The sequence below is a fragment of the Ursus maritimus genome, unplaced genomic scaffold (genome assembly GCF_017311325.1).
Source record: "Ursus maritimus isolate PB19 unplaced genomic scaffold, ASM1731132v1 scaffold_4, whole genome shotgun sequence".
Taxonomy (NCBI): Eukaryota; Metazoa; Chordata; class Mammalia; order Carnivora; family Ursidae; genus Ursus; species Ursus maritimus.
The window spans coordinates 53,516,942-53,540,038 of record NW_024426552.1 but is presented as its reverse complement, the minus strand read 5'-3'; the positions used below and the strand labels follow the sequence as shown (position 1 = coordinate 53,540,038).

Below are 23,097 nucleotides of genomic sequence, written 5' to 3'. Positions count from 1 at the left end.
TCCAGGTACACACTTGGAACTAGATTGATATATATTGATATATATTGGAAATTCTGGTTGGCATGATGCTGAGTTAGATCATTTTAGAGACTAGCATTACATGCACTTTAAGAAGGAATGTTTTACACATTCACTGCCCCCCCTCCCCCAACGAGGACAAAGCCATCCTTTCCCAGGGTCCAGGAGCAAGTAGTAACTTTAATCTATATTTCATGGATTTTCAGAGAGTTTTCAGTCAGTCAAAGATTCAGTCGTAACTCTTTAATGTGTATGTATAAAGTTAGGCCCTGTCAACTGCAAGGTCTAAGAGGAAGCCCTGTGTGGCTGCCTCCACCTGGCATGAGCGAGAGCTATGGAAGGAGTATACGATTTTCTGAGATTATTGTCTGTAAGCCATTCTCACCATAGTGCATGTGTGTTTGTGCATGTGTGTGTGTGTGTGTGTGTGTGTGTGTATGTGTGTGTGTGTATACTGCTCATATATATATACTGTTCTCTTAAAATTGCTTGAAAGAATTTCCTGGTGGTGTAATTATCTTGCTTCTGCTTCCAGCTGAACTTGTATTGAAAGAGGCACAAATCACAGTAAACCAGCCTGACAGGACTTCTTTGTCTTCTGCCAAGGTAGGCCCCATAGTCTTCTTAAGTGGCAAAGTGTCATTTGCTTTTTCCTGCACACAGTAGTCTCTTATCATTTACTTCCTAAACTTTTACGCTCAGACAAGCTCAGAAGCTGAAGTTGATTTTAACCCAGGTAAACAGAACAGAGGCATGCCACGAAGGGCGGGGGGAGTCAGCGGTAAGAGAAGGCTGAGTCTGAGAGCAAAGATAAGCAACGTGGGGTGAATTTGGAGCAGTGGGGAAGAGCACCACAGCTCATTTCTTTAAAATGAAAAGTAATAAGAGAAAAGGAGAAAATAATGAAAAACTAGCAGAAAAAAGTAGTCTATCAAGTTGCCTTGAAAATTTCTTTTCAAATTATTGCTCCCTACAGACCTGAATAAATGGGGAAAGCAAGGAGAAGACTAATAAGCCATCCTTTTTTCTGGGGCTAGGAATTATGTGCTATAATTATGAATATTAATAACAGTACTTCCCGCTTACAAAGCTCTTTTCTTATGAGTTGCTCCACACAGTTCATAAACATTTGCTGTAATCCTTGCAATACACCCATGAGTCAGATAGGTTATAAAGAACTATTATTATTAATTATAATGCATGGCAACTAAGGAAAAGAATATTGCTGCAGGACATGTATTGTAAGTTTGCCAGCTTTTACCAAAAATGCGATACAAAGCTTTCTGCCATGGTGAGTTAAAGCGACCTTTTATTTGCTTGCATATAAAGGAGTACAAAGGTGTAGGGAGGAAAAAAAATGCCTCACTTCACCTTCATCCTTTTCTGCAGACTGAGTATATGAATCCTTTCTGTGATTTGCCCTTGAACTTCAGGGACAAGGGCTGTGTCTGATACAGAGCTCTCTCATATCTAAAGATCACCATTAGGGAATGAAATCAAAGAGTAGCACCCGGTGATGCCCCAAAGTTATCTATGGCTTTCCCAAAATTCTCTAACTTTTTTTCTTTGCAATTATTATTTTAAGGTAAACGTAGACCTATCTTACTGTTATTGATTTTTAAAGAAAAGTTTAAGCTTTTTAAATTTTGTCTCAGAGAAATCAATTTCCTTGGCTTTATGTAATTGAGAGACAAGAGAAACAGACTTTTTCTAACGGGTCAGGACCTTGCTTTCTTCTTGCTTTAGCCTTACCTCTCACTGCCTCTTTGCTCTGCGTTCTGAGTGCATGGACAGGAAGGGTGGGGAAGTCTTTGACCACCTTGCTTTGTTGCTCAGCAAAGAGAGCAAAGCAGAATGACCTTGGCTTCCAACCTCTTAAATTCCTCGAGGCAGTCGAGTGGTTGCATTTGAAGTGAAATACTTACCAGTCATTTTACCATTTGCTTTTACTTTAGTCAGTGAAAATAATGTTCAGTGAGTGGTATACTCACCAAATGAGACGCCCATCTTTCCCATCACGTGAATGGAGCACATTAAAAATCTGTTGTTATTTGTGAAATAATAACAACGCATTATTTCTTTTCTGCCTGGTTAGAGGGAGCGTACTAGAGATAGGGCAGTGAATGAGCCAGCACATCAAATTAAAAGAGAAGGTAAGAAAGACAGATGGGCATTGGTATTGAGGTGCTCCTATAGGGTTGGGCTGTCCTATAAAGGGACAGCTTGGGAAGTATTTGGGGTATCTGAAAGTTGACATAAAGGAGTATGGTGACTGACAAAATTTTTTAATAGCAACTTGGTTTTTCCTGAAGAAGCTTTAGTGATTGATCACGTGGTTTAGCATTTTTTGTTGTTATTCTCACAGACAAAAGTCAAAGTCATCACCAAAGTACCAGTACGGTACCAGTACATCGAATGACTTTGCTAATAAGCTTTTGTATAATTTGTGTAAAAGCCAGTGTGACATTACAGGGAGCAATGACTTTTTAAAAGGCGGAGAGAATATTGGAATGTGTGCAAAAAGAGAACCGTGGGCTAGGATTTGGTGTGTCCTCTTAGCTCCTGGAACTGATTCATTTATCAAGTATTTATTGAGTGTCTACCATGGTACAATTGCATTAGACAATGTGACCTATCACTATTACCCTTGTGAAACATTTGGATAATAGGATAATAAATATCAACTCAGCTTTCATTAATTTAATGGAATTATGTTCTCTCCTAACTAAATGTACCTCTGCAGGACGTATTACAGAAAGCTTTAGAAGATGTGGAAGCAAAGCGTAAGATTCTTAAAGAGAAACAGAGGTAAGATGTATAAGATTTTCTGTTTGCCAGAATCCTCTGCACTTTGATAAAATAAATTCTGATTTCCGAGGAGGCAGATTTGGTGCTTAATGTGATAACTTCTCTTTCTCAGCCTATGACGTTTTATTATATTAAGCATAATATGGTCAAAATCCCCCAACCACATAATCAATGAGAGTATTTATAAAATACATATTTGCATGCATACATGTGTTTACATAATGTGAAAACTTCTGAATACAGAGTGAAAAATTAGCTCATTCTTCGGTTGAGGAAATAACTGTGCCCAGAGTATCAGCTGACTACTTTCTCTGTGTCCTTTGGCAAACGCTAACCTTTGGAGGGTTGGTCTTGGTTTCTTTTCTCTTCTAGTACTGCTTAAAATTTAAAATTGAAAATGTTTCAAATAAACGTATTACATATATAGTTAAAATAAAAATAGCAAGCCTAACTTAGAAAACCATTCTTTACGTTTGTAAAGTTGACTTGGTCTCCAGCTCAAGTGTTAAACAAGTTAAACTGAGACCATTCAGTGTTGTCTAAGTAAGGCCAGACTTTGAAAATTGGGATAACTTTGAGAAAGAGATTTTTAAAGAAGTATTACTAGTTTCCAGAATTATTTTTTGTGAACTGTGAAATGCTATATAACCGTAACTTTCCTCAAAACTGAAATTTGATATGTTAACTATGCATTTATCAAAATAAATACTAAATAAATCTCATAGAAATCTTCATTAAAAAGTAACATCCTCTTTATTTTTTTAAAGTTTTTATTTAAATTCCAGTTAACATACAGTGTAATATTAGTTTTCAGGTGTGTAGTATAGTGATTCAGCACTTGTGAACCTCACCCAGTGCTCATCACAACATGTGCTCTTCTTAATCCCATCACCTGTTCCCCACCCCAGCCATCAGTTTGTTCTCTGCAGTTAAGAGTCTGTTTCTTGGTTTGTCTCTCTCTCTCTCTCTTTTTTTCCCTTTGCTCATTTGTTTCTTAAATTCCTCTTATGAGTGAAATCATATGGCATTTGTCTTTCTCTGACTTGTTTTGCTTACCATTATATTCTCTAGCTCCACCCATGTTGTTGCAAATGGCAAGATTTCGTTCTTTTTTTATGGCTGAGTAGTATTCCAGTGTGTGTGTGTGTGTGTGTGTGTGTGTGTGTGTGTACACACATCACATCTTTATTCATCAGTTGATGGATGCTTGGGCTGTTTCCATAGCAAAGGCCTCTTAAAAGTTTTCAGAAAGAAAAATCTGGTTGATGAATTGTTTGTAGTTACACTGATATGCAGGAAAGGTGATTGATCTACATTAAAAAAAATTTCTTTAAAGATTTTATTTGAGAGACAGAGAGAATGAGTAGTGGGGAGGGGCAGAGGGACAGAGAGAGAGAAGCAGATGCCCTACTGAGCAGGAAGCCTACGTGGAGCTCGATCCCAGGACCCAGAGATCATGACCTGAGCCAAAGGCAGACGCTTAACCAACTGAGCCACCCAGGCGCCCCTGATCTACATTTTATTAATAATAATGCCACTTAGTTGGTATGAACTTATTTTTGGAACAAAATGCTTTTTAATTTATTGGGTTTTTTAAAAGATTTATTTATTTTGAGAGAGAGAGACAGCAAGCATGGGGGAGAGAGAATCCGAAGCAGACTCCCCACTGAGTGCAGAGCCCAATGTGGGGCTTGATCTCACAACCCTGAGATCATGACCTGAGCTGAAACCAAGAATTGGATGCTTAACTAACTGTGCCACCCAGGCACTCCCCAGATGCTTTAAAAATAATAATAATAAATAAAGACAATCAGTGTGCCAGTGACTATTGCAGAGTGATTATGTAATATCTTGCAACACCCTGTTTTGGGGTCCCTTACATAGTATTCTTTTTTGTTGAAGAGTAAAGGTTTAATATTGAATATACATTTTTGGGGAAAAGTGTGATTTGTATATATTTGACCCAACATGTATGTGCTTAAAAAATACATACTGTGTTAATCCAAGTCAATAACTTCCTTTAAAGTCTAATGTACTCTGTATATCCTGTCTACATAGAAGGACTAATAGGACTTTTTCTTTGTCCTTTAATCATAGATGTATTTAACCAGTCTAGTAAGCATATTTATGTCAGTTGTAATGGTATGTTATCATAAATTTGAAAAGAAAAGGCTGTTTTTGTGGAACGAGGAGAGCTACAAGATGGGTAGAGGGGAAGAATTATATTGGTACCATTCTTGGTAGGGAAAGGAACATCGGTGAGACACCTGCTCTGTTCCAGGTTTATACTTAACATTCTCTCTTCCAGTCCTCATGGCATCCCAAATGGCTGGGTACGTATTATTCCCATTTTTCAGAAGAGACAGAGTCGAAGTGACTCATCCATGGTCACACGGTTATTACAGAGATGAGCTTAGAGTTGAAGCCAGCTCCGTCTTTCCGATTCTTACATCCAGGCACTTCTTACAGCTCCAGGCAGCCTACTGTTACTACTGTTGTTTCTATCATATTCTGCTGTGTCTTAATTTCTGTTTTTACACTTTTAATAGAAAAGTCACATAAAACATAATATAGCAGGACAGAGTCAGAAAAACAGGAGCTCATGTCTGTTGCCCTTGTAAACTTGCCTTATTAATTTTGATTTACCTTTGATTTTGGAGAAAGAGAGAAGGCTACACACAGAATATCTTTTGGCACATTCCAATCTATATAGGATATTGAGAGGCTTGAGGACATGCTGGAAGTTAAAACCACATCCAGTGTTAAAAATACGTAAATTTTAAAAGAGTCAAATCATCATTTTTTCAGAAACACTGCAGTGTACATACATATGAGACCACTTAACATTTCACCAGTCTTTGGCATTTTCTAGTTCTTGTAAATTGAGGTTGGCAAATGAGGTTGTTTCTTAATGAAGGCCTTCTTGTGTTTGCCTGGTATGGCCATCATGTTTATGCAAAGTACTTGGCTATGGAGAGATACTGAGTGTACCCACTAGGTTTTGCAAAATACCTGGGTATTTTATATATAGTCCCTTTGATGTTTATCTTCTCAGTTTAATTATTGGCAGTTTATAAACTGTATATTTTTATTTAATAACAACCTTTTTTTAACTTTTCTAAATATGATGCCAGAGAATTAAAAAAAGCAAGGACACTCTGCTTGTTCTTTGGAGTGAACATAGAAAATCGAAGCCAAGCTGGGATGTTCATTTACAGTAATAACCGCCTGATCAAAATGCATCAGAAAGTGGGCCCACAGTTGAAACTGAAGTCCTTGTAAGTATGTTTTTGTTTTCAGAGGCATAGGCAGGATGGGGGAGGCTGCAGTAAGATTCTGTCTCTGGAGTTAGATGAGTGATTAATCATGATGGGGAGCAGGTGTCATGTCCCCTGTTCACCCTTCCCATCAATGCACAGGCATTAATCTGCCTAATTTATAGTATCGGCAGAGCTGCATGGCTGTCCTAAGGCAAAAGCATGCTTTGGGAAATTTTTTCAGTACATTTCCTGAGCACCTTGATGTGTTACCATTTCTTGCACTGTCTCCTTGGGTTAGGTTCTTAATATTGTACCAATTTAAAAATAATACAAGCATAATAAAGAAATTTTAGGAAAGAAAAATCCATAGTCTTGTAAAGCAACCCTGTTAACATTTTGTGCAACCCTTACACGTGTGAGTTCTTGCCTGTTACCTGCACGAGCGTGTATTATTAACACTCTCCAGCCTAGTTGGCTTCCGGAGTAATACGTTCTGGTGCTTTCCCAATGGTCTGAAACTCCACGGGCTGCTGTCATCAATTATGTAGAGAGTCAAAAAATAAAGGATAATTGTGACCAGTAAAATGGCTCAGAGGTCAAACACAATAATCGTGACTAGTAGAATGGCTCAGGGGAACATTCTTCATCTGATTTCTCCCTCTCGAGGAATTAGCAGTTCATTCACTTGTTCATTCAGCAAGCTCTCATGTTGCAGTATCGTGCACCAGGCACTGCCCTAAGCTCTGCAGACAAGATGGTGAACAGCTGCTACCCTCTGCTAAGGAACTTATAGTCAGTCAAAGGGACCAGTATATAAATACGTATTTTTTTATATTCTGTGGAAACAGCGAGAATGATCTTTAAAAAAAAAATTAGTTTACTCTCTTGTATAAAACGCCACTGCGTGTTGAATAGAATTGGTTACCCTGCTCTTCCAGTGATCTGGCCTCTGCCTGGCTCTGGGACAGTCCTTCCCTCCCCCACTGGCAGCTTCCTGTTTCTCATAGATCCCAAGCTCGCTTGCTCCTGTGCCTGGTGCCTGCCGTCCCTCTGCCTTGAACCTTCTGTCCTCAGATCTCTGTAGTGCTGGTCTTGGCGTGTTACTTAGGCACCAACTCTAAAGTTCCCTCCACAGGAAGGTCTTCCTGGACTGTCTGATTAACGGTAGCTCCTGCTATCAGCCCCCCACCTTATCACTCTTCACACGTTACAGCACCTGTTTTATTTTGCTCCTACCCCTTAAAACCATCTGAAATGATCTGGTTACCCTTACTGCCTGTTACGCTTCAATAGAAGAGAAACTTTATAAGCAGGGACCTTGTTTTTCTTGCTCAATNNNNTTCCTAGTTCCTGAAATAGGGCCAAGTGCTATGGATGGATGGATGGATGGATGGATATATGCTAGAGGCAAGCATCAGGTGCAAAAAGAGCATTGGGAGGGGTAGTCAACCAAACTGGGGGAAGTTGAGTCAGGCTTCCTGGAAGAAATGATGCCTAAATGTAGACTTACAGAATGAATAGTGAAAGGAGGGCAGGGTGGAAGGCGGACAGTATGGAAAACATCGTAGGCAGCAGCTCCACACTGGGAAGGCTTGGTCTGTGTGCCTTGCCAAGGGAAGTTGGGAGAGCTAGACAACTGGATGCTCTTTCCCAAAACAGGGAATTTAAGCAGAATATTCTGTCACATTGCACCCCTCTGCAATGATGAGGAAAAATTCAACCTGACAGATGAAATGAGGATGGAGAAAGTCACTCTCTGGCCAGATCATTAAAAGGGTCATGTCAGTTTATTTCAGCAAAACATTGTTAGTGGTGTCTAATGCTAAAAAGCTTCCTCTTCCCATCCACCCTGATTCCCATGTAAGGTTTAGGTTTGGAAAGGGAGTCATATTAATTTAGTAACAGTGTGCATTAAGAGATTTTTTATTATGAGACCAGACATACCTAGGATTACCATAGATTTATGTAACAAAATACAGTTTTAACTTGTTAAACTTTGACATGGTCCAGACCAAGTGAATCAATTTATTTGTTTAAAAAAAAAAAAAAAACCAAAAACCCAAAAAAACCACAACTGATTTCAAAAGACCATGGTATATTTGCTTTTTCTTTTTCCTTAGCTAAGTTTCCCAGAATTTACTTATGTATTTATTTATTCTCCCAGACTTGGTGCAGGCGTGGTTGGAATTGTTAATGTACCGTTGGAGATCATGGAGCCATCCCATAATAAGCAGGAATTTCTCAATGTCCAAGAGTATAATCATCTGCTAAGAGTCATGGGGCAATACTTGGTCCAATACTGTAAGGACACCGGGATCAGTGAGTATTCAATAGTCACAGTAAGAGATACGTAATCAAGAGTCAACTTCTGTGATTTCTTTAAGCTGGAATGATTGCACTGATTGAGGCAGCTGGCAGCCCAAAGCCCTAAAAGAGAGCTCCTTTTATTTATTAAAATAATAATAACAGGGACACAGGGGTGGCTCAGTCAGTTAAGCGTCTGCCTTCAGCTCAGGTCATGATCCCAGGGTCCTGGGATTGAGTCCCACGTTGAGCTTCTTGCTCAGTGGAGAGTCTGTTTGTCCCTCTCCCTCTGCCTGTCTAGTGCTCTCTCTCTCTCTCTCTCTCTCTCTCAAATAAATAAATAGGATCTTTTAAAAGTAATAATAAATAAGAGAAATGAGAAGGGAGCCAGTCTCAGAATCTTCTCCAGAATATTATGTGAAAAATAAAGCAACAGATTAAAAACTAAGAGAGAAGGGCAGTCAGCAGAAAGAGAGCTGATCATGGAGGAAGGAAGCAGAAGTTTGCTTGAGGAAGGCCTAGGGGGCCACTCCAAGACTCTGCTGTGTGGGAAGGAACACGTAGTTCCATACAGACCTGAGAAGCTCCCATAGCATTGATATATCATGCCATCGCATAATCATTGTTGACCCTGGATAATTGTAGATGTGTGTTAAACCTTGTTTTGTAAGGCTGACAAGTTTAGAATATGTTAATGAAGATTTCGATTAAAAATCATTGAAATAAATATATTTGGAAACTTTTTAAGAAAGATCCTAGTTATTTATTTATGACAGAACATGTGAGCAGGGGCGAAGAGCAGAGGGAGAGGGAGAAGTAGGGTTCCTGCTGAGCAGGGAGCCTGACGCAGGGTTAGATCCCAGGACCCCAGAGTCATGACCCGAGCCAAAGGTAGATGCTCAACTGAGTCACCCAGGTGCCCCCCCCTTTTAAAAATTTTATTTATTTACTTATGAGAGTGAGCGAGTGCATGAGCAGTGGGGAGGAGCAGAGGGAGAGGAAGAAGCAGGCTCCCAGCCGAGCAGGGTGCGTATATATTCCAAAACTTTAAGATAAACTTTATTTATCTGAAAAATTCGGCTTATTCAGACCACTTCATTCCCCAGAGATACCTGAACAATGAGATGGTGTGCTGTGCATTAATGAAATAAACTTCCTTTAAGTTATGCAGACATAGGGCTTCATTTATGGAAAGAAATAGGCTACTGTGTTCAATGATTTGCATGAAGTATGTATAATTCATGCATATCAAAAATTATGTCTCTACCCCTGAGACAACTTGAAATCTTGCTGCTCTCCTTGAAGTTGTGATTTTAGAATATTTTCTTTTCTTTTGCACTCACTTAGCTGAGTGCTGAAATTTTCTTACAGCAGTGAAACAGGAAAGAGTACAGGAACTCGGGAGAAAAAGCAGAGCGGGAATGAAGGTGCGGGCGCCGGGTTTTTGTGTCAGGGTCTGAAATGTACTCAGTGTGAGCAGCGTCAGCATCGCCTGAGAGCTCGTTAGATAGGCAGCGTCTCAGACCTGCTGGCCTGCAGTCTGCATGTCAGCAAGATGGCCGGTGATCTGTAGGCACGTTTGAGTTGGAGAAGCACGGCTCTGTAGAGTATATCCATGTACCATTTGCTTAGCATAGACATACTTTTTCCACGTGTGTTTTTTTCTCATAGACATGTCTGAAGTTATAATGAATGTAGGAATGAGTACCTTACTTGGCAGGTTATACTTAAAGCCGTAGAAAACAGAGGGCTATCAGAGTGAGATATAAGTCAAGGATCTACTCTCTGGTCTTGAAATGCTAGCATGACATAGTGCAAAAGAAAAAGCATTAAGCATTTGAAAATGGTGTGACTTCTCCATTCTCATAGTTTCTCTGTAACCTCTTTCTTGTCTCGCTTGTCCTTGCAATAAGGAATAACCTCAGAAAGAGACGTGAAACTCAAAGGTGAAAGAAATGATCTCCATCCAGCCCACACTTCCTCAGGATAGTCGTATTGAGTCCTGTTCTGGGGAGGGCTCTCTGAAAGCCCATTTTCCTGGTGTGGGGGTGCCCTCCTAACAACTGTACTCTTAACTTTTGGGTGTCACTTGTCTGCTTTCCCCCCATGTGTAATTCCCCAACCCTATCTCAGCCTAATTTTTTCAGAAACTTTTCAGTGGATATACTAAGATTCACAATAAGTTAGGTTTGGCCTTTTGGCTGGAATTGCCATCTTCCAGTAAATCGCCGAAATGACCAATACAAAGGGAAAGAGGAGAGGTACCTGCTATGTGTTCTCTAGGCCTTTTAGAAAACATGGTGTTGTTCCTTTGGCCACATAACATGTGAATCTACAAGAAAGGTGATATTGTGGACATCAAAGGAATGGGCACTGTTCAAAAAGGAATGCCCACAAATATTATCACGGCATAACTGGAAGAGTCTACAGTGTTACTCAGCATGCTGTTGGCATTGTTATAAACAAGTTAAGGGCAAGATTCTTGCCAAGAGAATTAATGTGCGCATTGAGCATATTAAACACTCAAAGAGCCGAGAGAGCTTCCTGAAGCGGGTGAAGGAAAATGATCAGAAAAAGAAGGAAGCCAAAGAGAAGGGTATTTGGGTTCAGCGGAAGCGCCAGCCTGTCCCACCCAGAGAAGCACACTTTGTGAGAACCAACCAATGGAAAGGAGCTCGAACTGCCGGAACCCATTCCCTAGGACTTCACGGCGTGATAAATGTAAAGAAAATAAAAGACCTCAAGACTGTAAAAATGTTTTTCTTAATTGAGTAGAAGTGTGGTGTCCTTTCGCCCCCAGAAATAGTTAAAGCAAAAAAAAAAAAAAAGTTAGTTTGCATTTTAATTATTATTAGTTAATACCATGTTGTTTTCTTAATTTCGTAATTGCCTATGAATTGATTCCGGGCTGAGGGTGCTTTTACAAAAGGTGTTCCTCAAGAACGAAGTCAGGGAGTGGAGAAAGAAGAGCGAGCATGTGTATTTGTTCACATATATGATGACCTCATCCCAAAACTTCCTTATCAAACTGAATCAAGTAATCGAGGTCAGAATTTATAGTTTCAGGAACTGTGCCGAGAAGATCGACCTTCAAGGTCTTTGTGTATTAATTCCCACAGGAATAACCAAAGTTATCTAATTCTTGCCTAATGCTCTAAAAGCCAGTATTGAAAAGTATTTGGGTAGATTTTTGCCTTATAAATAAAAGATGCAATCTTTGTATTGGCTATAAATCTGATCTGTTTCTATGGAAAATTGAGGCCTTGTAAAAATCAGATCCACAGAAAGGGAAATGGAGAGGTAATGACTTTGTCATTTATCAAATCTGCATTTATGTTTGGCACAGTTGATGCTAAGAACCTCAGATGTATTTCTTTTGTCTTTAGTCTGACCGCACCTCACTGTGTGCTGCTATGTTTCCTGAAGCTTTATGCATCCTTACAGTGAAATGGAAATATTGATCATCAGCTTTCTGGAGTAGGGAGAGAAGAAGGAAAAGATAGAAAAAAAAAATCAAATGAAATTTGCATTTGAACGGAAGGAATGACATAGAAATTTATTCTAAACTTTTCTAAACTGGATGAGAATACCAGCTAATGTGCTATGTGAAATCTGGGGCATAATAAGCATAACCTGTCCTAGCAGAACTCAAATGATAGGGCCTTAAGGGGAGTAAGGAGGCTAAAAATCACCTAAGCTAGTCACCCCCCTGATGCTTTAATCTCGTCTACCTCACCCACCCCTGCCCCAGGCAAGTGGACCACCTTTTTAAGCCCCAGCGAGGGTTTCCTGTGAAAGAAAAATGGCTACTTCTTGGGGCAGCCTGTGAGTCTCTGCACAGCTGTATTAGAAAAATACAGGTTTGTATCAAAGTCAAATCTGTTTGTCACGTGTTGTTTCATTCACTTACCTATGGTAGGCACAGAGTGTTCTAGGACGAGCCCGTCAGACGTGGTCCATCCTCTCTGGGAGTTTGCGGTCTAGCAGGCTAACACCATTTGACAATTAGAAATGGGATTGGTGCCCAACAGAGAAGAAGGCAGCAGCCAGCGCTCAGGAGCGAGAGGCCTCCTTGAGGAAGTGATGTTTCCTAAGGATGCGGAGGAGTTAGCCAGGTCAACAAAAGTTTCCCCTCTTGGGGCCATAAAGGATAGGCCTGAAGCCTTTCCAAATGACAGCCCCCCACGTACTTGAAGACAACCTTTCTGTCTCTCTTCAGCCTTACTTTATCCTAACATTTCCAAGTTCTGTTGCTATTCTTCCTTTGATGGGTGTTAAATATATTCACCAGCTTAATGTCATAGTTTATAAAGTGTGCTGGTCACGTAGAAACAAAAATTTCAGATGAAACCCAGCCTTGAATAAAATGGGATCATCATCTCTTTTCTTCTTAAGTTGTTGTGATTCTACTGATGCAGCCTGATATATTAACTCTCAGTAAGCACATTATTGACTTTCAGTGTCTTTATTGCCAATTAAAATTCTTAATAAAATTTTTAATGTGTATTCTTGTTAAGCCATACATCTCCTATATTTTTTTCCAGTGTTTTTGGACCCTAGACTAGAATCATACATTTAGTCCTATTACATGCTATCACCTTATTAGGCCTATCCTTTCATGAATCTCTTGTTGACTCCTAACTAATATGCTATTTTTCCAGATAAGTTTGGGCCGTATTTTCTCTATGATTTCATTTAAGTCCTGTTGCATAGGATAGAAAAATCAAGCACTTGGCCCTCCACTGACGACCTCCACTGAGGTAGAAATGGGATACTGGATAAATAAATTAATCAGTTACAAATCTTCCTAGGTAGGCTGTCATCTCGCTCACGTCAATTTCTCTGTGTATAATTTTGAAAATGAGAGGTAATATTTGTTAGATGAATAGTTATTTAAAAAATAGATAATGCTTTACGTCTTAGGTTGGGCTACTGTAACGAAATACTATAAACTGGTGGCTAATGAACAGCATAAATATATTTCTCACAGTTCTGGAGGCTGGAAGTCCAAGATCAGGGTCCTGGTATGGTCACATTCTGCCTTCTAGTTTGCAGACTGCTGACTTCTTATATCCTCACCCGGTAAAAAGAGAGTGAGGCAGCTCTCGTAAGGGCACTAATCCCATCATGAGGACTCTGCTCACATGACCTAATTACCTCCCAAAGACCCCACTGCCAAAGACCATCACACTGGGGATTAAACTTCAACATATGAATTTACTAGGGATGCAAACATTCAGTCCATAGCACTCTAATAGCTATAGTTAGCTACTGATGACAAATTCTGTTTTCTTATGATGTGCTTCAGTCTCTATGATCTTAGAAAGGCACTACAAGAAAAATGAAATGCAGCATTTCTGCTAGGGATACATGAGGAGGTCTATATAAATATTGAAAGGTGAGACTATGAGACAAGTTTATTTGGAGATGTAGGTCAAGAAATAATTCATATCTCTTCAGTTTTTGAAGTTACAGATTTTATGTATTCTATTTCATTTAAAAATATATTTTCAATATTATGTTATTTTTTTAAAAAGACTTTATTTATATGAGAGAGAGAGCATGAGCAGGGGGAGTGGCAGGCAGAGGGAGAAGCAGACTCCCCACTGAGCATGGAGCCCGACCCAGGGCTGGGTTCCAGGACCCTGAGATTATGACCTGAGCCAAAGTCAGACACTTAACTGAATGAACCACCCGGGCAACCCTTATGTTTTATTTTGAAATTTTTCATTTTGGTATTACGGACCAAATTGTTTTGTCAGAATTCATATGTTTTAGTCCTAATCCCTAGTACCTCAGAATGTGACTGTATTTGGAGACAGGGCCTTTGTAAAGGTGATGAAGTTAAAATGATGCCCTTTGAGTGAGGCCTAATCCAGTCTGACCAGTGTCCTTACAAGAAGAGGAAATTTGGACAGAAAGAGCCCAGGGATGGCTGTGCGCAGAGAAAAGATGATGTGAGGAAGTAAGTTTCCGTTGTTTACGCCACCCAGTCTGGTTTTTGTTGTTGTTGCTGTTATGGCAGCCCTAGCAAACTAATAACATATGGCAAATTGTGAAATTAGACAGAATTAAAGAGAATATAATGGAACCCGTAAATCCATTTATCCAACCTCAACAGTTATCAACTCCTGGGCAAACTCGTGTCATCTATATTCCTCCTACTCCTCAACAGCTAGATTATGAAGAAAATTCCAGACATTATATAATTATGTCAAATGTATTTATCATATATTTTTAAAGGAAAGAACTCTGTTTAAAAACATAATCACAGTACGAATATAACACCTAAAAATTATCAGTACTTCCTTAATACCATAAAATATCCAGTCTGTTGTTATATTTCTCATTATCTCCTGTCATAATATAATTCATGGTCCTTCTTACCTATCTCCATATTTCTCTTTCTCCCTTGTTTTTCCTTGCAATTTATTTGTAGGAAAAACTGGGCTGGTTGTTTCATAGTATTCACATGCTCTAAATTTTGCTTGCTGCATTACTGGATATGGCTTAACAGGTTCTTTCATTCTGTTGATTTTTATGCAAATTGGTAGAAGCTAGCAGCTTGACCAAATTCAGACCTGGTGTTTTTTTCATTTGTTTTTTTGTCAAGATGCTTCATAGGTAGTATTGTGTTCTGTCAGGTTGTCCAGTTCTCTCTCTTTTAATGACATTAGCAGTTAGTGATCAATGCTTAGATCCCTTAGGAGTTCCAAAATCTTCTATTCTAATTCTATCATATTTTTATCATTTATCAGCTCTAAGACTTCTATAAAGAAAAAATTTTTCATCTTCCATTTGGTCACCTGTGTTAGTTTGTGTTTTACTGTTTGACAGAAACAATGTAGAATCTTTAGATTAGATTATTATGTCTAATTTCTGACAAAAGTATTGAATAAAACCTTGATTAGAGATAAAACAATAAAAATGATAGAGACATTTGCCTGACTTATATGGCATAAATATGTACTCTGCTTAAAATCATTACTTCATGCCAGTTCTCAGCAAATAGCAGGATGGTTCAGGAGTTCATTGAATTGATTTCTGTTTTAAAAAAAATCACATTCTTAGATTTTATCCATTTACACTGCTTTCACCTGGTAATTGAAATTATCACCATCCACAGTACTTAGGCTTCCTTTTCTTTCTGACTGCACTTGTATTATCATGATAATGACATTTTTTACATCTACAATGAATTTTCATGCTAAAATATCTCAGAGGATCTTACCTATATTGCAAATAAAATACTAAAAAGCCTGGCAGCCTTCTTTTGTCTGGAATTAAATATACTCTTATTTTTCCAGTCTGATTTCCCTTGCCATACAGAAGCGTGACCTCAGAACTCTATTAGTCCACTTGTGTGTGCCTTAGTAAAGAAGAGTAGGTTACATCTTAATGACTGAACCTGAAACAGTGCAGGCAGAATTAAACATAAGTTGCATTAACACAGAAAGTAGGTTGTGTCGGCCAGGGTCAGAGTGCATGGAGGAAATCATCAAGTTCCCCATCCTGAAGCTAGATGGTCAGACCATGGAGATCGATTATATCCAGCCCATAGTGCACCCACAGCTTACTCCATTCCGTCCAGAGCTCACTGGGGTTATTCAAGCTGTGGTGGATGGCCTGCCAAGCCTGCAGCAAGTGCTGGAGAGGGTCATCCAAACGTCAAGTCAATTTTTGTCACTTGCGGAGACCGGGATTGAAAGTCCTGCTCCTGGGCCAGTGCCAGTACTTGGGTTTGCCAGTGGCAGACTGCTTCAAGCAGTGGATTAATCTGAAAAAGGCTTGCAGGTTCGCCATGGGCTGCTGGCCTAAGAATGGACTTGTAGACAAGAACGAGGGCCTCAGCCTGTAACACACAGGCATTGATGACTGTTAACAATGTCAGCATCATGAAGGCATTTGCATATCAAGGCTTCATTGTCAAGCAGACATCGCCATTCTGATTGGCTAAGCACAGGATGGGGCAGGACAGGGTAGCTGCTTGGCCCAGCCCAGAACCCTGTTTCCCTCACCAGAGGGGAAAAGGAAGAGGGGCACAGCTCTACGTCCAGAGTGCCCCTCCAGCCTGCCCTGTGGACTTGTGCCCTGGGTAAGGGCTTGGCCACTCGGCCCTTCTGGAGCAGACACTTGTGTCCCCCACCCCGCCCCTCAACCTCAGCCCAGGATTAACCCCTCCCATTGTGGGCCTGGGCTAGGAAGATCCAGGCACTTACTGCCTCCTCCCTGGTACACAGGCTTCTGCTGGAGCCACTGAGCCCCCCTGAGCTCCCTCCTGTCCATAGTGCATGATGTACGGTGAACCCAGGACTCCAGGACAGATCAGGCCCCATCTTGTGTCTACCCCCATCCCTGCTGTGAATGTGCCACTGAATAAAGTCGGGGATATAAGGGGAAAAAAAAGAAGTGATGGAATCTTTAGATTTCTGAGGACATTAAGTCAGCAGGCTTTGTGTATGTCTGAGTAAAGTAAGTCCTGGTAGAAAGATAAACTTAGCTAACCCAGATATTTGGGAGAGTGAGCTGGCCAGCTAGGCAATTGCCCGTAATGACACAGAACTCTAGCACTATGCTTTAGATTAGATTATTATGTCTAATTTTAATTTCCTCATTACAGAGGGAATTAGAAAAGTTGAGTGTATGCAAGAAAAGCAGTGAAAATGATTAAATAAAAATATAACCTAAAAAGAGAAAGCAAAAGTTCTTTCTTCCTGAGGGAAGACACAGAAGAAACCTAACTTTCTTCAGTTTTGTGTTTGAAGGCTTGTTGTCATGGGGCCCCTAACCCTCTTCCTTCTAGTGTCCAGTGCACACAGCGGCGTGTTTTGGAGCTGGGAGCCAGGCAGCCCTAGGGGACTTTAGAGAATGGTTTGGAATCTTCGAATCCCTGTCTACCAATAATTGTCTACAATGACATTGTACCTTATACATACATATGCTACAGTTTTTCCAGTATGTATAGGTGTAGTTTGGGTGGTAAAATCTAGAATCACACAGGAGTGTTACTGAATTCAGTTTATTTTTTTGTCATGTATTTTCTCAGGTCCGGGGTGGGGAGCTAGTGGTTCTGAACTTATTTTGAGGCTTAAGGAGCTTCTCGTGGGAAAACACTGATACAGAATGAGAGAAAATGATGCGATGTTGCCAGGTGAGGTAATGAAGTTGACGCTTCCAAGGAGTTGGACCCATTCCTTAGGTTCCTGGAGCTTTGCCCGGAGCCTGCTGTGCTCACAGTTGAGTGAAGTGAAAACATTCTGGCCGTGGCTTTCACTTACTTCTGCCACTGACCGTCCCGGTGAAGTGAGACTTGCCCACTCTACTCCACCCAGGAGCCAACGCAATCAATGGGGCCATAAGCAGCTTCACCGGCACTGAAGACCTCTTGCTTTGCTGTCCATCAGTTCAAGTGGAGTCCTTGGGGAAGTGGTTATGGAGCAGCTCTTGTCAGGTGCCCTGCTGACTCTCTAAGCCGCCATAGCAGCTCTCCCTTGTAAGTGGCCATTGGCCTCATGATCGTCCTCAAGAGTGTACAGGTCTCACTACGAACTGATTGGGGTTGGTATGTTGGTTGAAACTGGTTTGCCATCCCTACCCAACTGACTGCGTCATGAATATGAATGATCAGTGATCACGCATGGATCAGCTTAGGGAAGGGTCTGATGTCTGGCTTAGCTAAGAATGAGGGGTAATGATAAACAGGACGATGTTAACAGAGCAGGAGGCATGATTTATAATCCCCTGAGAATGGATGTGTAATTTCTATCTCAGGAGATCTTTCAAAATAGAATGTAATCATCTGTTTAGTTGCAGAACTGCCTGAAGTCAGGGACCTGATTTAAGCACCTTCATCATATGATTTTCCTGGTGCTTTGATTTCGTAACTGTTTTAGCCTTCCTTATTTTGATTGAAACCATCAAAGCTTTGCTTTGGTAGCTTATTACTGAATTCTATTACTTCTCCTCTCGGCTAATTGATTCCCTGGATGTCTTCGTACATTCTGTGAATAGATATGAAACTGACATCTAGGAGGGTTTCGCCTTTCTCCTCTTTTTAAGTGGCAGAGTCTGTGTGAACTGCTCTTTTAGTTACTGGTGTTTGGCAAATGTTTAGTAAGTTATTGCAGCAGTTCCTGTTATTTTTTCCGAGTTTTAAAAGGCTCCTGAAAAATTAATCAGATTAATTTAAACATTTGGAATCTTCTGAATAAAGTACTCCGCACATAGCTTGCAGTAAATTAAATTTTCAGTTCTCAGATACTCGTTCTAGAAATTAGGACTTTAATTCTGTGTGCATTAATCCCTGATTATTCCACTAATTTAACAAGCTTGTTGATTATTCAAGCAAAAACCTCAAGATATGTATTCTTCTATAATTTTGAATATTATCCGTGTGCTTGTAGCCATTTCCTGTTTACAAAATAAGCTGAATTTTTAGATCAGAATACTTGGAGGATACTAATATAATTTTGGAATTAATAAAGCTTGGGTTATCTTCATAGTATTCTTTATAGGTGGGTGGAAGTATTTAAGATGTATTTTTAAAAATCAAGTACTTTTCAAATTTTGAAGTTTTACCTCTTTTAATTGATTTCTGGATGAAAGGGCAATTTAAAAACCATCATCAAGACATTAACAAAGCATTAACAAAAACATCAGTTATTGAAGCCACATATATAATAACCAAATGTCCATAATTATATACCACACCATTAGCCAAAGCCAACTTAATATAATGAATGATTATTACTAATTTTGCTATTTCTTGCCAGCGTACAATAGACAATTTTTTTTCCCAGCTCTATTAGGATATAATTGACAGAAAATAATGGTATATACTTAAGATGTACACATGATGATTTGATATACATATGCATTGTGAATTTCTTACCACAATCAAGTTAATCAACACATCCTTCACCTCACACAGTTACCATTTTGCATATGTGTGGAGGTAGAATGCTTAAGATCTGCTCTCCTAGCAAATTTCAAGTATACAGCATGGTACTACTATAATCATAGCTGCCATGCCATACATTAGATCCTCAGAACTTATTCACCTTATTACTGAAAGCCTGTACCCTTTGGCCAACATCTCCCCATTCACCCTACCCTATAGCCACTAGCAACCACCGTTCTACTTTGTTTCTATGAGCCCAACTTTATTTTTTTAGATTTCTACATATGAATGATATCATACAGTGTTTGTTTTTCTCTGGCTTATTTCACTTTGCCTAATGGCTTTTAGGTTCATTCATGTTGCAGATGGCAGGATGTCTAACGTTTTATGGCTGGATAATATTGCATTATCTAATCATTTTTTTTTAAACCATTCATCCACCAATGGACATAGAGGTTCCATATTTCTGTATCTTGGCTATTCGGAATAATGCTGTAGTGAACATGAGAGTGCCCATATCTCTTTAAGGTACTGATATCATTTCCTTCAAATGTATATCCATCCACAAGTGGGATTTCTGGGTCATATAGTAGTTCTATTTTTAATATTTTGACAAACCTCCATACTGTTTTCCATAATGGCTGTACCAATTTACATTCCCACCAACAGTGCATGAGGGTTCCCTTTTCTCCATATCTTCATCAACATGTGTTATTTCTTCTCTTTTTGATAATAACCATCCTACTAGGGGGGAGTGATACTGTGCTTTTGACTTACATTTCCCTGATGATTAGCATCTTTTCATGTCCTTTGGCCAACTGTCTATTCAGGTCCTCTGCCCATTTTATTATCAGAGTATAAGGTTTTTGATTGTTTGTTTTTGCTATTGACTTGTGTGAGTTCCTTGCATATTTTAGGTATTAAGCCTTTATCAGATACGTGGTTTGCAGATATTTTCCTCCTCCTGTATGTTGCCTTTTCATCTTGTTGATTGTTTTCTTTGCTGTGCAGAAGCTTTTCAGTTTGATGTTGTCCCACTTGTTTTTTGTTTGATTTTTGTTGTTGTTGTTTGTTTGCTTTTATTATCTGTGCTTTTGGTGTCATATCCAAAATAGACCAGTGTCAAGAAGATTTTCCATTATTACTCAGCCATCAGAAAGAATGATTACCCAACATTTGCAGCAACATGGATGGGACTGGAGATTATGCTAAGTGAAATAAGTCAAGCAGAGAAAGACAATTATCACATGGTTTCACTCAATATAAGGAATAGCAGGGAGATCGGTAAGAGAAGGAAGGGAATAACGAAGGGGGGGTAAACAGAAAGGGGAATGAACCATGAGAGACTGTGGACTCTGGGAAATAAACTGAGGGTTTCAGAGGGGAGGGGGCTGGGGGGATGGGCTAGCCCCATGATGGGCATTAAGGAGGACAAGTATTGCCTGGTGCACTGGGTGTTATACGCAAACAATGAATCATGGAACACTGCATCAAAAACTAATGATGTATGGTATGGTGACTAACATATAATAATAAAAAAAAAGCTTTTTCCCTATGTTTTCTTCTATGAGTTTTATGGTTTCAGGACTTATGGTTAAGACTTTAACCCATTTTGAGTTAATTTTTATAAGTGGTGTAAGATAGGGCCCAGTTTCATATTTTTGCTTGTGGACATACAATTTTTCCAGCACCACATATTGAAGAGACTGTCCTTTCCCCATTGTGTGTTCTTGGTACCCTTGTCAAATATTAGGTGAGTGGGTTTATTTCTGGGCTTTCTATTCTATTCCAGTGGTCTGTGTGTCTCTCTTTATGCCATTATCATACTGTTTTAATTACTATAGCTTTGTAATATATTTTGAAATCAGAAGTCTGATGCCTTCAGCTTTTTTCTTCTTTTTCAAGATAGTTTTGGATTTTCAGGGTCTTCTGTAGTTCCATACAAATTTGGAGATTGTTTTCTGTACTACTTTTGCATTGAATCTGTGGATTGCTTGAGTAGTATGGACATTTAAAAAGTATTAATTCATCCAACCCAAGAATGTAAGATATCCTTCCATTTATTTAGTATCTTTTCAATTTCTTTCATCAGTGTCTTATTGTTTTCAGTATATAAGACTTTTACCTCTGTGGTTAAATTTAATCGAAAGTATTTTATTGTTTTTGATGTTACCGTAAATGAGATTTCTTTCTTAATTTTTCTTTCAGACAGTTTATTGTTAGTGGCAGAAATGCAATTGATTTTAGTATGTTGATTTTGTATCCTTTGTCTTTACTGAATTTGTTGATTAGTTGTAGCAAGTTTCTTGGTGGAGTCTTTAGGTTTTCCATATATGCTATCATGTCATCTGCAAACCAGAATTTTTTTTTTTTTTACTTCTTTCTGATTTGGATGCTGTTTATTTTTCTTCATATCTAATTGCTCTATGACTTCCAGTACAATGTTGAATAGAAGTGATGAGTAGGCATCCTTGTCTTTTTCCTGATCTTGAATAAAAGCTTTTAACTTTTCAGTATTGAATACGATATTAGCTGTGGGCTTGACATAATGGCCTTCATCGTGTTGAGGGACATTCCTTCTATACCTAATCTCTTGAGAGTTTTTATCTTAAAAAGATAGTGAATTTTGTCAATGTTCTTTTTTTAAATTGAAGCATAGTGGACATACACTGTTATATTAGTTCAAGTGTACAACATAGTGATTCAACATTTATATATGTTATGAAGTGCTCACCATGATAAATCTAGCTGTCATCTGTCATCATACAAAGTTGTTACATATTATTAACTATATTTCCTATATTACACATTGTATTCCCATCTCTTATTATTTTATAACTGGAAGTTTGCACCATTTGTTTATTTTATTTAGGATCATTTATTTGAGAGAGAGAGGGCATAGTGGGAAGGGGCAGAGGGAGTAGGAGAGAGAGAACCTCAAGCAGACTCCCCACTGAATTTGGAGCCCAACGTGAGGCTCAATCCCACAACCCTGAGATCATGACCTGAGCCAAAATCAAGAGTTGGACACTCAACTGACTGAGTCATTCAGGCACCCCTAGAAGATTGTACCTTTTAATTCTCTTCCCCTGTTTTATTCATCTCCCCTGGCAACTACCAGATTGTTCTCTATTTATGAGTTTGTTTCTATTTTGTTTTGCTTTTTAGATTCCACATATAAGTGAAATCACATGGTATTTTTCTTTCTCTGTGTGATTGATTTCACTTAGCTTAATACCATCTAGGTCCATCCAGGTTGTCACAAACGACAGGATTTCATTCTTTTTAATGGTTCAGTAATATTCCATTGTATATGTATACCACATCTTCTTTATCCATTCATCTGTTGATGGACCCTTAGGTTGTTTCCATATCCTGGCTATAGTAAATAATGCTGTAATGAACATAGGCGTGCAAATATCTTTTTTAATTAGTGTAAATAACCAGAAGTGTAATTGCTGGATCATATGGTAGTTCTATCTTTAGTTGTTGTTTTTTTTTATAAAACTTCATACTTTTTCCATAGTGGATGCATCATTTTACATTCCCACTCACTGTGCACCAGGGCTGCCTTTTCTCCACATCCTCACCAACACTTGTCATTTCTTGTCTTTTTGATAATAGCCATTCTGACAGTTATGAGGTGATATCTTATTGTGATTTTGATTTGTATTTCCTTAACTGTCAGTGAGGTTGAGCATCTTTTCATGTGTCCATTGGTTATATGTATTTCTTTGGAGAAATGTGTATTTAAGTCATCCACCCATTTTTTAATTAGATTGGTTTTTTGGTTTTTTTCTTTTTTTT

At 39.1% G+C, this 23,097-nt stretch overlaps 1 protein-coding gene and 1 pseudogene across 1 annotated transcript in view; both read left to right on the top strand.

Annotated features, from left to right (window-relative positions):
- Window positions 1–23,097, top strand: part of MORC1 (MORC family CW-type zinc finger 1) — a 161,503-nt gene that overhangs the window by 58,680 nt on the left and 79,726 nt on the right. Inside the window, exons 11-14 of the mRNA XM_040621719.1 lie at window positions 554–624; window positions 2,762–2,826; window positions 5,961–6,104; window positions 8,251–8,405. Coding sequence (XP_040477653.1) covers window positions 554–624; window positions 2,762–2,826; window positions 5,961–6,104; window positions 8,251–8,405 — 435 coding nt within the window. The remainder of the gene's footprint in view (window positions 1–553; window positions 625–2,761; window positions 2,827–5,960; window positions 6,105–8,250; window positions 8,406–23,097) is intronic.
- LOC121100402 lies at window positions 15,885–16,339 on the top strand (annotated as a pseudogene).